This window comes from Bufo bufo, chromosome 2, assembly GCF_905171765.1.
Source record: "Bufo bufo chromosome 2, aBufBuf1.1, whole genome shotgun sequence".
In the NCBI taxonomy this organism is placed as follows: domain Eukaryota; kingdom Metazoa; phylum Chordata; class Amphibia; order Anura; family Bufonidae; genus Bufo; species Bufo bufo.
This window is the reverse complement of record NC_053390.1, coordinates 723,743,135-723,763,363: the sequence shown is the minus strand read 5'-3', so window position 1 is coordinate 723,763,363 and position 20,229 is coordinate 723,743,135. Positions and strand designations below refer to the sequence as shown.

The 20,229-nt window shown below is 43.5% G+C and overlaps 1 protein-coding gene across 3 annotated transcripts in view; it reads left to right on the top strand.

Annotated features, from left to right (window-relative positions):
- The window catches only part of CEP135 (centrosomal protein 135), a 96,771-nt gene that overhangs the window by 43,901 nt on the left and 32,641 nt on the right, over window positions 1-20,229 (top strand). For all 3 annotated transcript variants that reach the window (XM_040418828.1, XM_040418827.1, XM_040418829.1), the window contains 5 exons: window positions 37-260; window positions 603-758; window positions 2,200-2,361; window positions 4,335-4,412; window positions 14,645-14,796. In XM_040418828.1, coding sequence (XP_040274762.1) covers window positions 37-260; window positions 603-758; window positions 2,200-2,361; window positions 4,335-4,412; window positions 14,645-14,796 — 772 coding nt within the window. The remainder of the gene's footprint in view (window positions 1-36; window positions 261-602; window positions 759-2,199; window positions 2,362-4,334; window positions 4,413-14,644; window positions 14,797-20,229) is intronic.

Sequence of the window (20,229 nt, the reverse complement as noted above, 5' to 3'; positions counted from 1 at the left end):
AGGTAACATATTTGTTCTGCCACTTTCTGCTTTCAGAACGGGAGTTTGTGCTGGAGATTGAAAGGATGCGGACACAACATGGCATTTTGCGAACTGATCGTTCACCTTCTCGGCTGGATTCGTTTGTTAAATCCTTGGAAGAAGAAAGAGACCATTATAGAATGGAGATGGAAAAATTGGAGCGAGCACTTAATCTAAAATCCAGCACCAGGAATAGTTCCTTACAGGAGACTAGCAGATCGCAGAGTTCTCCAGAAAAGGTCTGCCCCATGCACTAAAGTAAACATCCAAAGACCCTTTCCCATAAAAAGATCCTTTGTTAGATCTTTCCCAATCAATAGAACCAGTGTGTGTTTGTCACCACCTTATTTCACCACTTACTGTAGTTATATCATGCCCAGGTTTGTTCTCTTTTATGTTCCCTCTTCATTCACCAGGATCACTGTTTTTGGTGGCAAATCTGATGGAATTGCCTCCATTGCAGAAGTGACCAGTGTCTACCTTCTATGAAGCAAAGATATTTGCTGTACTACGAGGCTATAGCAGATTATAATAATATGCATTTATAATCATATATTTATTTGTTGTTTTCTGCGGTCTAGGACTCAGGATTGAACGCACACCTTCGGCGTCTCACTAGGGAACGAGATGATCTCCAGAACATGTTAGATCGCTTTGAAAAACATATGGTTGAGATCCAGTCCAATGTCAAAGTGCTGACAATGGAAAGAGACAAGTTCCGGGTACTTTATGAGCAGGTAAGGTTTGAATGAAGCTTTAAAGTTCCTTTTTTTTTTGCTGGTGACAAAAAAATAAAAATACTCTAAGAGTTAAATAAATGAGAATGAGAAATCCTTAAAGGAAAAGGTTGTTAAAAAAAAACGCAATTCCACTTAAAGGGGTTGTCTTACTTCAGTAAATGGCATTTATTATGTAGAGGAAGTTACTACAAGGCAGTTACTAATGTATTGTGATTATCCATATTGCTTCCTTTGCTGGCTGGATTCATTTTTCCATCACATTTTTACACTGCTTGTTGTCATGGTTACGACCACCATGCAATCCAGCAGCAGTGGCCATGCTTGCACACTATAGGAAAAAGCAACGCCCTCTCTGGTGGCTGGGACCAGGACATTGCACATAGGCTAGTGCTTTTTCCTATAGTGTGCAAGCACGACCACCACTGATGGATTGCAGGGTGGTCGTAACCATGGAAATAAGCTGTGTATAAGGTGATGGAAAAATGAATCCAACCAGAAAAGGAGGCAATATGGACAATGACAATACATTAGTAAGTGCTTTTGTATTAACTTTCTCTACATGATAAATGTCATTTGCCAAAGTAAGACAACCCCTTTAAGTATTTTCTATAGAAGTGCATGTGTAAATGTTAGCAATCCCCCAAAAAAACAACTATAAATGCCATACGTGAATGTGGCCAAGTCATGGACATTGCCATAAATATATAAGTAAATATCCATTTTTCTGTTGCTGTTAACGTACCTGGATTGCAGGTGGTTTTCATTGCACTTACTCAGCTAGAACCAAAAATGTATAGTTTGGATGATGATAACATTGCAGTTCGATGTATTTATGAGAGTTTTCACCCCCATGTCGTCTTCCCTCCTGAATGATGAACGATGCTGGATAAACCTTTCTACAGTCAGTGGTATGCTGTAGGAAAAATAGCTCTTCATAGGGCCACATTATGCAAGACATCATTATGCTTTCCGCATCCGTATGTCCATTCTGCAAAAGTTAGATGGCTGCAAATGTGGGACACGTACCTATTGAACGCATTGGGTCCGCAAAAAAAAACAAAAAACTGATGCAATACGGACTTTATCCGTATTTTGTGAATCCATATTTTGCAGCAAAATACATATGGCAATGTGAATGTACCGCTACTAAGATATGTAGACCACTCTACTCGGGGGTCAGAAGCCGGACCCCCACAATCAAAACTTGTGACTTGTCTCTCTAACATGTCAGGTTTTCTGGAACTGGAGGTACAGTACACTGTACAACTATTATAGCAACCATATTGTTGTGAAGCCACTGTGTTATCAGTCTAATCGGAGTTTGACTATGTTCATCATCTGCTACTTTGCTGTAGAGCCGTCACATTGTTTTACATCATGATTATACATTTTTTATAGAGTCTTTTGTATAAAATATTTTAAATCTGCTTATTTGCAGGCCCAGAACGAGCTGACCTTGACTAAGCGAGACTTGTCTCCTCTCCGCAAGAGTGCCTCATCAGTCAATGAATTGCGCCATCTAGAGGAGGAAAGAGGTCTAGTCCAGTCAGACTTACGAAGAGTTCAGGATGAGAATGATGGGCTCAGAGACAAAATTAAGGTTAGGATGTTTTCTTTGTCATTACAAAAGACAGAACATTTAGTAAGCCGCTAAAGGGCAGGGCCTCCGTACATGGTATGCTTTGACACTTGCATATACTACACATTGGTGAGCATTACTGTCAGGCTGCTCAGCCATGACTAGATATCGTAGGCAGGACTGCATAATTACCACCTATTGTAGAGCAGTATAGTGAGCCTCCCTTCCCACAGGCAGCTGTACAAGTTGAAGCAACCACATACCCATTTCTTTGACTAGTTGCTTGTGGCCATTTTAAATCATTCCTGGTGAACCTCTTTAAATAAATTTGCACTGATGTTTTTTTTTTAATTGTACATATGCTTTCTAAATGCAAAATTAAGTACCTTCATTAAAAATTTCCCACCACTGTGCTGTCACATAGCTGACCTGGCTAAATCTGACAACACACTGCTCCTGGTTTTGTTGGCTCTTTCTTCGCCCTTCCTCTTTGTTTATCAGTGTTCGAGATGACAGCAGTGAAGGAAAGTAGCTGGTACATGGTAGATCAAAGTTTGGAGATGGAGGAAAGCATCCAAGTCTTCAGAAAGTAAATATAATAGGCGCACACATGGCAGTCTACAGGGTGACGGGCATCACACAGGCTGTGTATTAGTGTAGAGATACAGGAGAGAATTGTTGGCTGTAGGAGGAGAAATCAGTATAGGAATTAAACTGTGCTTTTACATGAGAGAAGGTGAGGGCAGGAGCATCCTGGACACACAGGCCTCATATCCAGCATGTATTACTGGGAGGCACGTGTCCTCATGTAAAAAAGACTGAAACAGGGAGCAAGCTGTAAACTGTTTTTCAGTTTAGTTAAATTCAGAAGGTGTGAAATTGAATGAAGGAATGTAGTCTGCAGTTTGAAGCTCACAGTAACCATTGACATGTAAAAATATTTTTTTCCATGTCAAAGGTGTCCATAGCCTTTAAACCTTAGAAGTATTATGCAGGAGTATTTTTTATGTATATTGCCAGTGTGTATACTTGGAGGTTGCAGATGTTGTAATACGCATATGCATATTTGTCTGCTGTGAGCGGCTACATACAAGTATACATTTTGTAGCTGCTTGCAGCGGCTGAATTTTAAAGTGGTTATCCGGTAAATTATAGTGGTGACCTATCCTCTGGCAACACGAGGACCCCGCAGATCAGCTGTTCGAAGAGGTCGGTACTCCGTGAGCGCCATGGCCTTTTCCTAGCCCATATGTCACCGTACATTGGTCACATGCTCAGCCCCATTAAAGTCAATAGGGCTGAGCTGTACTGCCACTATACGATGTACATCGCTGTGCTTGGAAAGCTGCCAGAAGCTGGCTGCGCCCACCAGAGCTCCGGTGAGCCTGGCGACTCCCTGTAACATCTGATCGGGAGGGTGTCGGCACTCCTGCCAATGTGATAGCTGTCCTGATAATATTATTATATTTGCCAGGATAACCCCTTTAACTTATTAGACACATTTACCAAATGGCTTGCCTACATATATTTACCACATTCTTTGCCGTTGGCCTTTAATGCTAAGACTGATGTTTGTAATGCGAGTTTTGATTATATCTGCCCCCTCAGTGTCGCATCTTATTACCACAGTCTGTGTGGGTACATAAATAGTGTATGAATTACCGGTTTACGAGATTACGTTATACACTTCGCTATTAGTAAAACTGCTGATCATCTTTATGTTTATTACATTCACTATCATATATGTGAATTCAGCATGGCAGCACTAGAAACCTATGCATCTACTATTTAACATCATGCAGCCCATTAAGAGCTGTTGTCGGAGATCTTCATTTATGTTGCTCATAATAATTGCTTAATTTTTAGGATTGTTGGCAGGCTGCTGATTATTTAGGAGCTTATGCTCCATCTGAAGTATAGCATTTATATTGTCTGATATAATGCTTGATCTCAGAAATAAGGTATATCTTTGTTTTCACTGGTCTCGTTCAAAGGTTCAGCAGGAATTTTCTGCCTCGGAGAGATTTAAGCTCACCCAAAAAATTGCTGACTTAGAAAGCACAATACAAATGGTAAGTCATGGGAATTTAATTATAAATTCTAATATAACGATAATACTAATTGACTATTTTGTCTAAATAATATATCTGTAAAATAACTAACCTTTTCTTACCAAAGATGATTAAATGTATGTTTCTGTGTATGCATGTGTATATGTGCATATATGTAAAATTTATTTTCAAAAATATAATAAAAGCTCCTGGGCAGCACCACCAAACCAAGGTAAAGTCGGAGTGCCAGCGGTTAAGGCGGCGGTCCTACCACCCGCACATACAGCAAAAAATAAAGAATACCGCGGCACCTCCAATAAAGTGACGTGCTTTATTCACCAATAAGGCGCGACGTTTCGTTTCATGGAGTGAACCGAAACATCGCGCCTTAATGGTGAATAAAGCATATATCTATATATATACATCAAAAGGATGAGGCAGCACTCCAAATAAAGTGGAAAAAATGGTGGATCTTTTATTCCCTTCTGCAGAGGGGAATAAAAGATCCACCATTGTTTCACTTTATTTGGAGTGTCGCCTCATCCTTTTTGATGCTATACTTACCTATAGCCGTTTGAGCCTGCGGCTGTGAGGATTACCTGTGTATGTGTATATATGTATATATATATATATATATATATCACATATATATTTCTATATATATATATATATATATCACATACATACATACACACAGTGGATATAAAAAGTCTACACACCCCTGTTAAAATGTCAGGTTTCTGTGCTGTAAAAAATGAGACAAAGATAAATCATTTCAGAACTTTTTCCACCTTTTAATGTGACCTATAAACTGTACAACTCAATTAAAAACAAACTGAAATCTTTTAGGTGGAGGGAAGAAAACCAAAAAAAATAAAAATAATGTGGTTGCATAAGTGTATGTACTTATAACTGGGGATGTAGCCGTGTTCAGAATTAAGCAATCACATTCAAAATCATGTTAAATAGGAGTCAGCATACACCTGCCATCATTTAAAGTGCCCATGATTAACCCAAATAAAGTTCCGCTGCTCTAGTTGGTCTTTCCTGAAATTTTCTTAGTCGCATCCCACAGCAAAAGCCATGGTCCACAGAGAGCTTCCAAAACATCAGAGGGATCTCGTTGTGAAAAGGTATCAGTCAGGAGAAGGGTACAAAAGAATTTCCAAGGCATTAGATATACCATGGAACACAATGAAGACAATAGTCATCAAGTGGAGAAAATATGGCACAACAGTGACCTTACCAAGAACTGAACGTCCCTCCAAAATTGATGGTCTGGGAGGCTACCAAGAGGCCTACAGCAACTTTTAAAGGAGCTGCAGGAATATCTGGCAAGTACTGGCTGTGTGGTACATGTGACAACAATCTCCCATATTCGTCATATGTCTGGGCTATGGGGTAGAGTGGCAAGACGAAAGCCTTTTCTTACGAAGAAAAACATCCAAGCCAGGCTACATTTTGCAAAAACACATCTGAAGTCTCCCAAAAGCATGTGCGAAAAGGGGGTAGCGCTCCTGGCCATGTCTCCCAATCATGCAAGGTTAAGTGCCGCACGCGCCGCGGCTCCGGCATGCCGTGGCTGGCAGGGGTTAATGTCTCGGTGCGGGGGGTCTCTACCGCTTCCCCCTGCAGTCACGGTGGCAATCCATTTCAGTTTTTCTGCATGAGGGCATACTGAGCGGCCATTCAGGGGGCGGCTTGAGGTTCTTCCCTCCGTTCAGGCTCATCAGCGTCTGGGCGGGGCAGGAGCCGTCTTTCCCGCCACAACAGCGTCCCTCCCACCTTTTTTTTCGGCTCGCCTCTTCGTTGGTGTGACACAGGACCTGGGTGACCGACATTATGGTAGGAAATCGCTACCCCCTCCAGCCTAGAGTAACTGTGACAATGTCTGAACTGGCCAATACTTCCCTTCAGGCACCATGCAGGGCCACCTACTATGCCTGCACTTCGTGCAGAGTTAAATTCCCTCGTGGACAGGCAACATCTCTGTGTTCTGCATGTCATGTGCCTACACAGAGCCATCCCTCCCCTCCACAACCCACAGAAGTTCAGGACCACCCTGGCTATGTAGAACCTAACTGGGCAAAGGCCCTGTCCCGGGCAGTGGAAGACCTTTCTCAAATCTCCGACTCCACCCTTTCTCTATTAGGCCGTTTGAGAAATCGCCACAGGTGCAGTCTACACCGTCTCAGGGCGTACGACCCAGGAGCAGGCTTCCCAGCAAGCGTCCTAGAGCAGGTCACCATTCCTCCTCTGACGCATCAACATCCCCACCTCCGCCCGGTTCCCATTCACAGGTGTCATCCCTTGGCGACGCGCTGTCGGAGGGGGAAATTGTGGATTCGGATGCGGAAATGGATCTGGAGAAATCTTACCAGATTGCATCCATAGTGGATAGTCTGGTATCTGCTATTTTTTTTTTGCGTGCGAGGCAGGCCCCTAAGTCCTTTCCCTTGCACGATGATTTTTCTGTGGTCGTAGCAAAAGCTTGGGAACAGCCAGGTCTGCGCTTCCTGGTTCCAAAGCGGCTGGACCTGCTATATCCTTTTCCAGCTGATTGCGTGGCGAAGTGGTCCTTTCCCCCGAAGGTGGATCCACCAGTCGCTCGCCTAGCGAAGAACACGGCCATTCTGGTGGCAGATGGCTCCTCTCTCCAAGAACCGGTGGACCATCGCATTCAATCGCTGTCCAAGTCCGTGTTTACGGCCTGTAGATCTGCCCTGCGACCCATTTTCGCCTCTGCTTGGGTGTCCAAGGCGGTCTCTGAGTGGGCCCTCCACTTATACCAAGACCTGGCAGCGGATCTCCCTATTGCGGAGCTCCAATTCTTGGCAGGCCAAATTTCTCAAGCTGAAAAGTACTTCTGTGAGGCGGCTTTGGACGCTGGTACTATGGTCGCGCGCTCTTCGGCTCTTGCAGTCTCTATTCGCCGGGAGCTCTGGCTTAAAGTTTGGGCGGCAGATTCCTCCTCTAAGTGCTTTCGAGCCTCCCTTTTACCGGGTTTCGACTCTTTGGTTCCCGGATCGACAAGATCATATCGGAAGTGACGGTGGGGGGAAGAGCACTCAACTTTAACAACGTTCCTTTCGTCCCAGAGCTTCGACCGCCCGTTATCAGTCCTTTCGGAGGTTCTCTGGCACCCGTCCGGCAGCTACCTCGGCGGCCAGACCGCCCACACAGGACCAGCGAAACAACCCATCCTTTAAGCCCCAGCCGGCCTGGCGTCCGCGGGCTCAGCCGCCACACCCCTCTTCAGGAAAACAGTCTTCTGCATGAAGGACATCCAGCGGTCGATCGGTGCCTCTGCTACTTCGGCGCCGCAGTACGTCAATCCGCAATTGTATGCGGGTACTGGGGATGATGGTGGCCTCCTTGGAGGCAGTCCCATTCGCTCAGTTCCACACAAGGTCTTTTCAACGTGCCATTTTGTCTTCCTGGGACAAATGTCCAGATTCGCTGGATCGGGAGATTCACCTGTCTCGGCAGGTACAGTCTGCACTCGGCTGGTGGATCGTCCCTGCACACCTGACGATGGGGAAACCTTTTCTCCCCATCCTTTCTCCATTAACGCCAGTCTTCACAGTTGGGGGGGGTGGTTCTTAGCCACCCGGACGGTCCAGGGCGTTTGGTCTCAATCGGAGTCCAAACTGCCCATCAACATCTTGGAGCTCCAGGCAATTGATCTATCCCTTCGTTATTGGACTCCCCTACTACAGGGCCGTCCGATCCGAGTTCAATCAGACAATGCCACGGCGGTGGCTTATATTAACCACCCACAGCCTGGCGTTGATGAAGGAATCCGCAAAGATTCTGCAGTGGGCGGAAGACCACGTTCCGGTGATATCTGCGGTCTACATTCCAGGTGTGGAGAATTGGACGGCGAATTTTCTCAGTTGGATGACGGTGGACCTGGGGAGTGGTTTTCGAGGCTCTGTCTCGGGTGGGGACGTCCAGACGTGGACTTGATGGCGTCCAGGCTCAATCTCAAGCTCCCGTGCTGCTGCTTCTCGTGCAAGGGATCCCGAGGCACACGGCGTGGATGCTCTCGTGGCGCCATGGGATGACTTCTCGTTCCCGTACGTCTTTCCACCCTTGCCTCTCCCACCCCGGATTCTGCACAGAATCAGAATGAAGAACATCCAGGCGATCCTGATTGCTCCGGACTGGCCTCGCCGGGCCCTGGTATTCAGAGCTCATTCGTCTTCTAGGGGATGCACCGTGGCCCCTTCCACTCAGGGCTGACCTTCTTTCTCAAGGTCCAGTCTTCCACCAGAGTTTGGATACACTACGTTTAACGGTGTGGCTATTGAAACCTTCATTTTTAGACAGAAGGGTTTCTCAGATGTGGTAATTAGGACTATGATTAGAGTCAGGAACCCTCATCATCCAAGATTTATTACAGAACGTGGAAGTCCTTCCTGCGTTTCTGTGAGGAGTGCGATCTTCCTCCTAGACGGTTTTTCTTTCCTAATGTTCTGGCATTTCTGCAGTCTGGATTGCAGCTGGGTCTGATGCTTAGTTCGTTGAAAGGGCAGTTCTCGGCCCTGTCAATTTTTTTTTCCAAAGGCCTCTGGCCGGTTTAGGTCCGATCAAGACGTTTATGCAGGGGGTGGCTCACACAGTGCCCCCTTACATACCTGGGACCTGAACTTGGTTCTGGGTGCTCTCCAGGCCGCTCCGTTTGAACCTTTTGAGAGAGGTGTCTCTTTGTTTGCTCTTCTGGAGAGTAGCTTTTTTAGTGGCCATCACATCCATCCGGAGAGTCTCAGAACTGGCGGCTCTTTCTTGTAAGGAGCCCTTCTTGGTGTTCCATCAGGATAAAGTGGTGCTTCGCGCCGTGCCATCTTTTCTACGCAAGGTAGTATCACCTTTTCATGTTATTGAGAACATTGTTCTACCCTCACTTTGTCCGCAGCCTTCTCATCCGATGGAGGTCTTGCTCCATCGTCTGGATGTGGTGCAGGCTTTGAAGTCTTACCTAGCAGTCGTGGCCCCCTTTCGCGTACAGACGCTTTGTTTGTCATCCCAGAGGGTCCTCGTAAAGGGTTGGCGGCCTCCAAGGTGACGATTGCCCGGTGGATTCGGTCGGCGATTGCTGAGGCTTAACGCGCCAGGGACAAGGCACCTCCTCCTGGGATCACGGCTCACTATAACAGGGCGGTTGGGGCTTCTTGGGCTCACCTACACCACGCTTCTGCGTCCCAACTGTGTAAGGCGGCGACCTGGTCCTCCTTACACACCTTCACAAAATTTTACCGGGTGCATTCTCTGGCTTCGGTAGATGCTGCTTTTGGCTGCAGAGTCTTGCAGGCCGCAGTGTAGTGTCTTCCATGAGGGAGTTGTTTTTCTTAGGGGTGTTGTATTCCCTCCCGGGGACTGCTTTAGGACGTCCCACGGTCCTGTGTCCCCCAATGATATGAGCGAGAGAACGAGATTTTTGTGAACTCACCTGTAAAATCTCTTTCTCGCTTTATTCATTGGAGGGACACAGCACCCACCCATTGTTCTTACTACGGCATGTGGGGTCCATGGGTTGCCAGTTGGGACCTTGTTTTGGTTTGGTCTTATGGCAGTGTGCAGTTCTTGTTTGGTTTTCAGTTTAATTCTGCTTCTCCTACTGCTGGAGCACAAACTGATATATGCTCTCTCCAGGCTGGAGAGGGTATAGCTGGCAGGGGAGGAGCTAACAGTTTTCAGCCTAGTGTCGCCTCCTAGTGGCAGCAGCAAGTTATACCCACGGTCCTGTGTCCCCCAATGAATAAAGCGAGCGAGATTTTACAGGCGAGTTTGCAAAAACAAGATTTTTGTGAAGAGTGGGCAAATCTTGCCAAGTCAAAATGTGCCATGCTGATAGAATCATACCCAAAAAGACTGAGTGCTGTAATAAAATCAAAAGGTACTTCAACAAAGTATTAGTTTAAGGGTGTGCACACTTATCCATCTATATTATTTTATTTTTATATTTTTTCTTCCCTCCACCTAAAAGATTTCAGTTTGTTTTTCAATTGAGTGGTACAGTTTATAGGTCACATTAAAGGTGGAAAAAGTTCTGAAATGATTTATCTTTGTCTAATTTTTTTACATCACAGAAACCTGACATTTTAACAGGGGTGTGTAGACTTTGTATATGCCATTAAATGTATGTTTGTGTATACATGTGTATATGTGCATATATGTAAATTTTCTTATATATATAAAATAATTTTTTATTTTTTTAACACAAAGAAAAAACAGCAGCACTAATTGGTAAAATCAGGTGCAAAAATCCTCCTACTTGAGAGACTGCAATGAGCAGTTGAAACGTTGCAGAGGGGAATAAAGCGGGTCATTTCACCTTTACATTGGAGTGCTGCCTCTTCTTTGGAAAACTACTATATATTTTTATATATATATAATTATACCGTATTTTTTGCTCTATAAAATGCCTTTTTTCCGCTGCGTCTTATGGGGCGAATAATAATGGAGCGCTTCCATTTTGGAAGCTCTCATTACTACCGGAGGACCGGGAAGCGGTGAAGGCTCTGTACTCACCGCTTCCTGGTCCTCTGCTTTGAAGGTAGCGCGCTGTGACCTCACACTGTGCGCGCCAGGTCACAACACAATAGTCAGCAGGAAGAAGACAGCGCGCTGGAGGTGAGGAGCGGCGGCGTCCAGGAGCAGGAGAGGTAAAGCCTCATGCACACGTCCGTGGAACACGGACCGTGAGATACCGGCCTGGATTCCTGCTGAGTGCAGGAGCGCATGGCGTGATTGGTTGCTATGACGCCGTGCGCTCGCTGCTGTACAGTAATACACTCGTATTATCTATACAAGTGTATTACTGTACAGCAGCGGTGGCACAAATCGCACGGTGTCATAGCAACCAATGATGCTGTGTGCTCCTGCACGCATGGGGGAAGTTTTTTTTTTAAAAAGATTAGTGTGTGTGTATATATATATATATATATATATATATATATATATTATATATGAGTGTGTGTGTATATGTATGTGTGTGTGTATGTGTATATATATATATATATATATATATATATCTATATCCCATATACTCACATAAGTGTTTGTTTTGTATATAGAAGGATTAGTTATTATATTTTTTATAGTATAGATATAACAGGTAAATAATGTTTTGAAACTTATCTACAACATACATAGTAGTACATAAGGCCGAAAAAAGACATTTGTCCATCCAGTTCGGCCTGTTATCCTGCAAGTTGATCCAGAGGAAGGCAAAAAAAACCCTGTGAGGTAGAAGCCAATTTTCCCCACTTAAGGGGGGGAAAATTCCTTCCCGACTCCAATCAGGCAATCAGAATAACTCCCTGGATCAACGACCCCTCTCTAGTAGCTATAGCCTGTAATATTATTACACTCCAGAAATACATCCAGGCCCCTCTTGAATTCCTTTATTGTACTCCCCATCACCACCTCCTCAGGCAGAGAGTTCCATAGTCTCACTGCTCTTACCGTAAAGAATCCTCTTCTATGTTTGTGTACAAACCTTCTTTCCTCCAGACACAGAGGATGTCCCCTCGTCACAGTCACAGTCCTGGGGATAAATAGATGATGGGAGAGATCTCTGTACTGACCCCTGATATATTTATACATATTAATTAGATCTCCCCTCAGTCATCTTTTTTTCTAACGTGAATAACCCTAATTTTGATAATCTTTCAGGGTACTGTAGTTGCCCCATTCCAGTTATTACTTTAGTTACCCTCCTCTGAACCCTCTCCAGCACTGCTATGTCTGCCTTGTTCACTGGAGCCCAGAACTGTACACAGTACTCCATGTGTGGTCTGACTAATGATTTGTAAAGTGGTAGGACTATGTTCTTATCACGGGCATCTATGCCCCTTTTGATGCAACCCATTATCTTATTGGCCTTGGCAGCAGCTGCCTGACACTGTTTTTTGCAGCTTAGTTTGCTGTTTATTAAAATTCCTAGATCCTTTTCCATGTCAGTGTTACCCAGTATTTTACCATTTAGTATGTACGGGTGACTTGCATTGTTCCTTCCCATGTGCATAACTTTACATTTGTCAGTGTTAAACCTCATCTGCCACTTATCTGCCCAAGCATCCAATCTATCCAGATCCCTCTGTAGTAGTATACTGTCCTCTTCAGTGTTAATTACTTTACACAGTTTAGTGTCATCTGCGAAAATTGATATTTTACTATGCAAGCCTTCTACAAGATCATTAATAAATATATTGAAGAGAATAGGGCCCAATACTGACCCCTGAGGTACTCCACTAGTGACAGTGACACAATCTGAGTGTGTACCGTTAATAACCACCCTCTGTTTTCTATCATTGAGCCAGTTACTTACCCACATACAGATGTTTTCTCCCAGTCCGAGCATTCTCATTTTATATACTAACCTTTTATGTGGTACAGTGTCAAATGCTTTGGAGAAGTCCAGATATACGACATCCATTGATTCGCCGCTGTCAAGTCTAGAACTTACCTCCACATAGAAACTGATTAAATTAGTCTGACATGACCGATCCCTCATGAAGCCATGCTGATATGGCGTTATTTGCTTATTTCCGTTGAGATGCTCTAATATAGCATCTCTCAGAAAACCTTCAAACAGTTTACCCACAACAGATGTTAAACTTACCGGCCTATAGTTTCCAGGCTCTGTTTTTGGCCCCTTTTTGAATATTGGCACCACATTTGCCATGCGCCAATCCTGTGGGACATTCCCTGTCAGTATAGAGTCCGCAAATATCAGAAATAAGGGTCTAGCTATGACATTACTTAATTCCCTTAGGATACGGGGGTGTATGACATCCGGTCCTGGCGATTTGTCTATTTTGATCTTTTTAAGTCGCTGTTGTACTTCTTCCTGGGTCAGACAGGACACTTTTACTGGCGAATTTATTTCAACATTCAGCATTTCATCTGACAGTTTATTTTCCTCAGTGAATACATTGGAGAAAAAAAATATTTAACAGCTTTGCTTTCTCCTCGTCGCTCTCTGCGACTCCCCCCTCATTACTCTCTAAAGGGCCGACACCTTCAGATTTATACTTTTTAACATTTATATAATTGAAGAACATTCTAGGGTTAGTTTTACTCTCTTTGGCAATTAATCTCTCGGTCTCTAGTTTGGCCGCTTTTATTTGTTTTTTTACATGTTCTGTTTTTTTCCTTATAGTTTTTCAGTGCTTCCGTGCCACCCTCCTGTTTTAGTGATTTATATGCTTTCTTTTTGTCATTTATTGCTTTCTTTACAGTTCTGTTTATCCACATTGGTTTCTTTTTGTTCCTTAACCTTTTATTCCCATACGGTATGTACCTCTCACAATGAGATTTTAGGATGTTTTTAAAGATGTCCCATTTTGTGTCTGTATTTGTGAGGACTTTGTCCCAGTTAGTTAGGCCTATGGCCTCTCTTAGTTGGCTAAATTTAGCTTTTTTGAAGTTTGGTATTTTTGTTCCTCCTTGTAGAAACGCTCTTTTGAATGATAATTGGAAGGTTATTACTTTATGGTCACTATTTCCCAGGTGTCCCCCGACCTGCACGTCTGTTGTTCTGACAGGCCTATTGGTTAATACTAAGTCCAGTATGGCCGTCCCTCTAGTCGGGTCCTGAACCAGCTGGGAGAGGTAATTGTCTTTGGTTATTGCCAAGAACCTGTTTCCTTTATGAGATATACAAGTTTCAGTTTCCCAGTCTATATCTGGGTAGTTGAAGTCCCCCATAATAAAGACCTCATTATGATTTGCCGCCTTGTCTATCTCATTTAGTAGTAGATTTTCTGTGGACTCTGGTATATTAGGTGGTTTATAGTAAACTCCTATTAGTAATTTATTGTTCTTTTTAGCTCCATGTATCTCTACCCACAGTGACTCCACATGTTCATGTCCCTCACTTATATCTTCACGAAGTGTGGGCTTTAGACAGGACTTTACATAAAGGCAAACCCCTCCCCCTCTCCGGTTTTGACGATCCTTTCTAAACAGACTGTAACCTTGTACATTAACCGCCAAGTCATAGCTATGCTTTGCTGACAAGAATAGGCATTTATATTGAAGGTTGTCCGTGCCGTTCCGCAAATTGCGGAACGCGCACGGACGCCATCCGTGTTTTGCGGACCGCAAAACACACCACGGTCGTGTGCATGAGGCCTAACGGTAAGGAAAGTCTGTGACTTGTATGGAAGAGAACTACTTACTGACACTGTTATGCCTTTATGGTCGGTAACTCAGCATCTCCTTTTTTTTATTCCAATTTGTAGCTGGAAACAGAACAGTTTGAATTAACATCCACTTTATCTGAGCTGAAGGAAAAGATATCATCTTTAGATAATGTAAACCGATCCCAGTCCATCACGTTGGCCCAGACTCAGGATGACTGTTCACAGTATAAAGCTGAATTAAGTTCCTTAAGGTGAGTCTGTTTAACAACTACATTGAGTTTAAAGGGCATCTGTCAGCAGATTTGTACCTATGACTCTGTCTGACCTGTTACATGTGCACTTGGCAGCTGAAGACATCTGTGTTGGTCCTATGTTCATATGTGCATGCATTGGTGCAAAAAATTGTGTTTTAACCCCGGAGGACCCTGGGATTTTCCTTTTTTTGCGTTTTCACTCTACACCTTCCCAAAGTCCTAACTTTTTTTTCATTCACATAGCCTAATGAGGGCTTATTTTTTGTGGGACAAGTTGTACTTTCTAATGGCACCATTTACAGTTGCATACCATGTAGTAGGAAGTGGAAAAGAAAATTCCAAATTGGGTAGAATTGGGGAAAAATGCAATTCTGAAAGATTTTTTTTTATTTTTTTTACACTGTACACTATGCGGTAAAATTGACCTGTTATCTTCATTCTCCAGGTCAGTACGGTTACAACGATACCACACTTGTATAATTTTTCTTGTGTTTTAATACAGCTTTTTTTTAAACCTTATTGAGGAAAAAAAAAAAATTATAACCATATTCTGACCCCTATAACTTTTTTGTAGTTATGTGTACGCTGTGTGAGGGCTAATTTTTTTGCGGGACGGACTTTTTTTTTCAGTGATACCAATTTGAAGTGCTTGCAACCTTTTGTTCACTTTTTATAAAAAAAAATTGTGTAGTTGAAGTGACAAAAAATGGCAAATTGGCTTTTATTTTTTTCCCGTTACGCCATTTGCCGTATGCCATTAATATTATTATATTTTAATTATATGGGCATTGTCGCACGCGGCAATGCCCATAATTTTTTTTTTTTTTTTATTGTTTAAAGAGGACCTTTCACCTGTATAAACTATGTGAACTGAGTATGCTGCCATATAGAGCGGCGCCCGGGGATCTCACTGCACCTACTATTATCCCCGGGCGCCGCTCCATTCTCCCGTTATAGGCTCCGGTACCTTTTGCTTTTTAAGTTATAGTAGGCGGGTCTTCCCTTGTCCTGTGGGCGTCTCCCTCTCCTAGGCTGCAGCGCTGGCCAATCGCAGCGCACAGCTCACAGCCTGAGAGGTTTTTTTCTCCCAGGCTGTGAGCTGTGCGCTGAGATTGGCCAGCGCTGCAGCCTAGGAGAAGGAGACGTCCACAGGACAAGGGAAAACCTGCCTACTATAACTTAAAAAGCAAAGGTACCGGAGCCTATAACGGGAGAACGGAGCGGCGCCCGGGGATAATAGTAGGTGCAGTGAGATCCCCGGGCGCCGCTCTATATGGCAGCATACTCAGTTCACATAGTTTATACAGGTGAAAGGTCCTCTTTAAGTATTTTTATTTGAAGAAAACGGGGGTGATTTGAACTTTTTTTTATGGGGCGAATACTAATGAAGCGCTTCCATTTTTTTAATTTTTTTTTTATATATTTGTAAAAACTTTTTTTTAAGTCACTCGAAGTCATTTGTTTGCCCATAGTGTTCATTGGTGTCTATATAGCCATCATTGAACACTTCATTTGGAATATAACAATAGAATGCTGCCACTTAGTGGCCTCTATTGGTATATTCCTGAAATAGGCACCGAAGCCTGCTTGAGGCTTCGGTGTATTTCAGCGATGTAACAGGTTCCGCGATCTCAGTCGAGGAATGCTGTTACCGGACCGGAATTGCGCGACTACCGCTTCCGGGCTGATCAGATGCCGTGGTCCCATTTGATGTGCCAGACATTTATGCTTAAAGGGGTTGTCTAACTTCAGTAAATGGCATTTATCATGCAGTTAATATAAGGCACTTACTAATGTATTGTGATTGTCCATATTGCCTCCTTTCCATCACATTATACACAATACATATCAGTGGTTAGGACCACCCTGCAATCCCGCTGCAGTGGCCGTGCTTACACACTATAGGGAAAGGCTGGAAGTGCGCATAGGCAACACCCTATACCATGGATACGAGCTGTGTATAATGTGATGGAAAGCCAATATGGAGAATCACAAAATTATATATATATATATATATATATATATATATATATATATATATATATATATATATATACTATTGGATCAAAAGAAAATTTATGCAAATTAAATTGATCCGTGAGGTTTACATATATAAACGCCTTCGATCGAGAACCTAATTATTTTGTGCAATCAGCAAGAACAGGGTACAAGCATCTATGGAAAAATATAAATGATTTATTATACAATAATTTAGAATACAATCAAAAATTAATCAATGTAAATTTCAATGATATGCAGTACCCAGAATTCGCAACTAGATGGTGCAAACAGAACACTACTCAACCAACACAAGAATATTATGCAATACTGCTTTCAATTAGGAGAGATATAAAATCAATTGATTATGCACAGAAACTCAATCAAGAAAATGACAGATTTGAGTCCTTTCTCTGCCCAAAACGATGACTAATCTCGGGTAATGGTAGTATTGCAATAAAACTTACAAATTATCAGCTTGATATCAGACTGGGGAATAAATATTCCCATGAGAGAGTTTCTCCAATATTATCTCCTTTATTCAGTTATATGCATTGTAACTGAAATCAGCGAAAATATTGATGTAGCAACTAACGTTACACGTCCGCAAATAAGCGTGTATCTGGCTTAGTATCAAGCCAATTAATTCATATCAATACTACATATAACAACAGTATACATTACCCAAGGATGTAGGTGATGGGCAGAGTCTAGGGGAAGTCAGCTCTCAAGAGTTTTTATGATAATCCAAATCTTTCTCCAGAGATCTCCCTTTCTGTCTTTATTTTTCTCCTCTTTTTGTGGTCCCCCCCTCTTTTTGGTATGTAGTTTCTTAACCAACACTTATCAGATGAGCACACCTTCCTAGTTTGGAACTTTCCAAACATTGTTGGATAGGCGTGTACATTGATAAGGAATGTGACGTCATTACGCTACCCAGAATGCACTTTTGCTACTGGTGTAGTATTACCTGCTCATACCTACGTGGCTCTGTTGTATAAGCTCTATAAGCATCATACCATTAAGGGTGAACTCATACATGCCTGACATCTTCAATTCTACACACCTCTGACATCTGGAGGCCTTGTCTGTCTCAGAGCTGAGGGACAAACTTTGATACATGAATATATACTTTGAGGAACATCTAGACAATTCTCACACTGAAATTCATGTTCAGATAAGAAATACAATGAAGCCTCTACTTCTGCAGGTGTTGTGTATCTTCTAACTGTCTAAATGTATAATAGATTGTTACAATAACACTAGTTCCTTTTGAACGATGCAGTAATCTTCCCATTGACTGACTTCGGCCTACGTTAAAAATCCATACAAAATAGTGAATATAAACCAACATTGCTCTTAACCCCTTCACGCAACATCACGTACATGTACGTGGGGGAATGTGGTGCCTCACCGCATCCCCACGTGCATGTACGTGATCGGGTTTCACTGTCAGCGCAGGGAGCGAAGCGCTTAAGCTTCAGTGAAGCCGGCGTGCTGGGGTTGCTAGGCAACCAGAGAAGCCGGCAGGAGCTGTATTGTAGCTCTGACCCGCCCGCGATCGCTGTGATTGGTCCATTACTGCAGAGGGACCAATCACAGCGCATCGGGGCAGGTAAGGGGGGGTTAGGGAGGGACTATGTGCTTCTCCTTCTCTGATCGCCCCAATTCCTGTCAGGGAAGCGATCAGAGAAGGAGAAAGTGTGAAAATATTCCCCACCTATGACGAGTATACTCGTCATGGCGCACTGCTACTTAGCGCGCCATGATGAGTATACACGTCATGGCATAAACTGTCACCATGTCTGCAGACATGGTGACAGCGCTGAGATCCCGGATGTCACACACAGCCGGGCACCTTAGGTCAATGCCGAGGGGGGTCCTGTGACCCCCCCATGTCGGCGATCGCTGCAAACCGCAGGTCAATTCAGACCTGCGGTTTGTAGCGCTTTCAGGGACCGCGGGGATCAGAAACTTTAGTATGCCCAAAATAAAGCTTTTTCACCCCCCCTGCACCCCTGAATGATGTTATGTGGGCGGGTGGTGCAGGGGGGGTGTCGCAGGAGGTGCGGCAATGTGCGGGAGGCGGGCGGTGCGGCAGGCGGGATCGCGATCCCCCGCCCGCCTCCCCTTCAATGATCGTTGGTGTCTAGTGGGGATACCAGGGTGCCAGCACATTGCTGGCACCCTGGTATAAACGGCTGACATCTGCGATGCGATGTTAGCCGTTTAACCCTTTCCATACAACGGTCCGTACGGACCGCTGTATGGAAAAGGTTAACAGCGCAGGGAGCTCCCTCCCTCTCCCATCGGGGGGCTGCTGTGCCTTTGCAGCCCCCCGATGGGAGAGGGAGAGAGCCCCCCTCAGCCCTGTACTTACCCTTCCCCGTCTGCGCAGTTCTGACCAGTACTGAGCAGACGGGGAAGGTTCCCATGGCAACAGGACGCCTCTCAGGCGTCCTGCTGTCCATGGTGCTGAACAGATCTGTGCTGAAAGGCATAGATCTGTTCAGACAAGTGTAAAATACAGTACAGAACAATATATATTGTTCTGTACTGTATTATACAGACATCAGACCCACTGGATCTTCAAGAACCAAGTGGGTCTGGGTCAAAAAAAAAAGTGAAAAAAGTAAAGTTTCAAAAAAACACATTTATCACTGAATAAAAATAAAAAAAATAAAATACACTACACATATTAGGTATCGCCGCGTCCGTAACGACCTGATCTATAAAACGGTCATGTTACTTTCCCCGCACGGTGAACGCTATAAAAAAATAAAAACTATGAGGAAATTTAAATTTTGCCCACCTTACTTCCCAAAAAAGGTAATAAAAGTGATCAAAAAAGTCGCATGTACGCCAAAAAAGTACCAATCAAACCGTCACCTCATCCCGCAAAAAATGAGCCCTTACATGAGACAATGGCCCAAAAAATAAAAAAACTCTGGGTCTCAGACTATGGAGATACTAAAACATGATTTATTTTTTTTTCAAAAATATTATTGTGTAAAACCCTGATAAATTATAAAAAGGTAGACATATTAGGTGTTGCCATGTCCGTAAGAACCTGATCTATAAAAATACCACATGACCTAACCCCTCAGGTGAACACTGTAAAAAAAATTAAATAAAAACTGTGTCAAAAAAGCTATATTTTTGTTACCTTACATCACAAAAAGTGTAATAGCAAGCGATCAAAAAGTCATGTGCACCCCAAAATAGTACCAATCTAACCGTCATCTCATCCCGCAAAAATGATACCCATCCTGAGACAATCGCCAAAAAACTGAAAAAACTACGGCTCTCAGACTATGGAGACACTAAAACATGTTTTTTTTTTGTGTCAAAAATGATATTATTGTGTAAAACCTAAATAAATAAAAAAGTATACATATTAGGTATCGTCACGTCCGTAAGAACCTGCTCTAT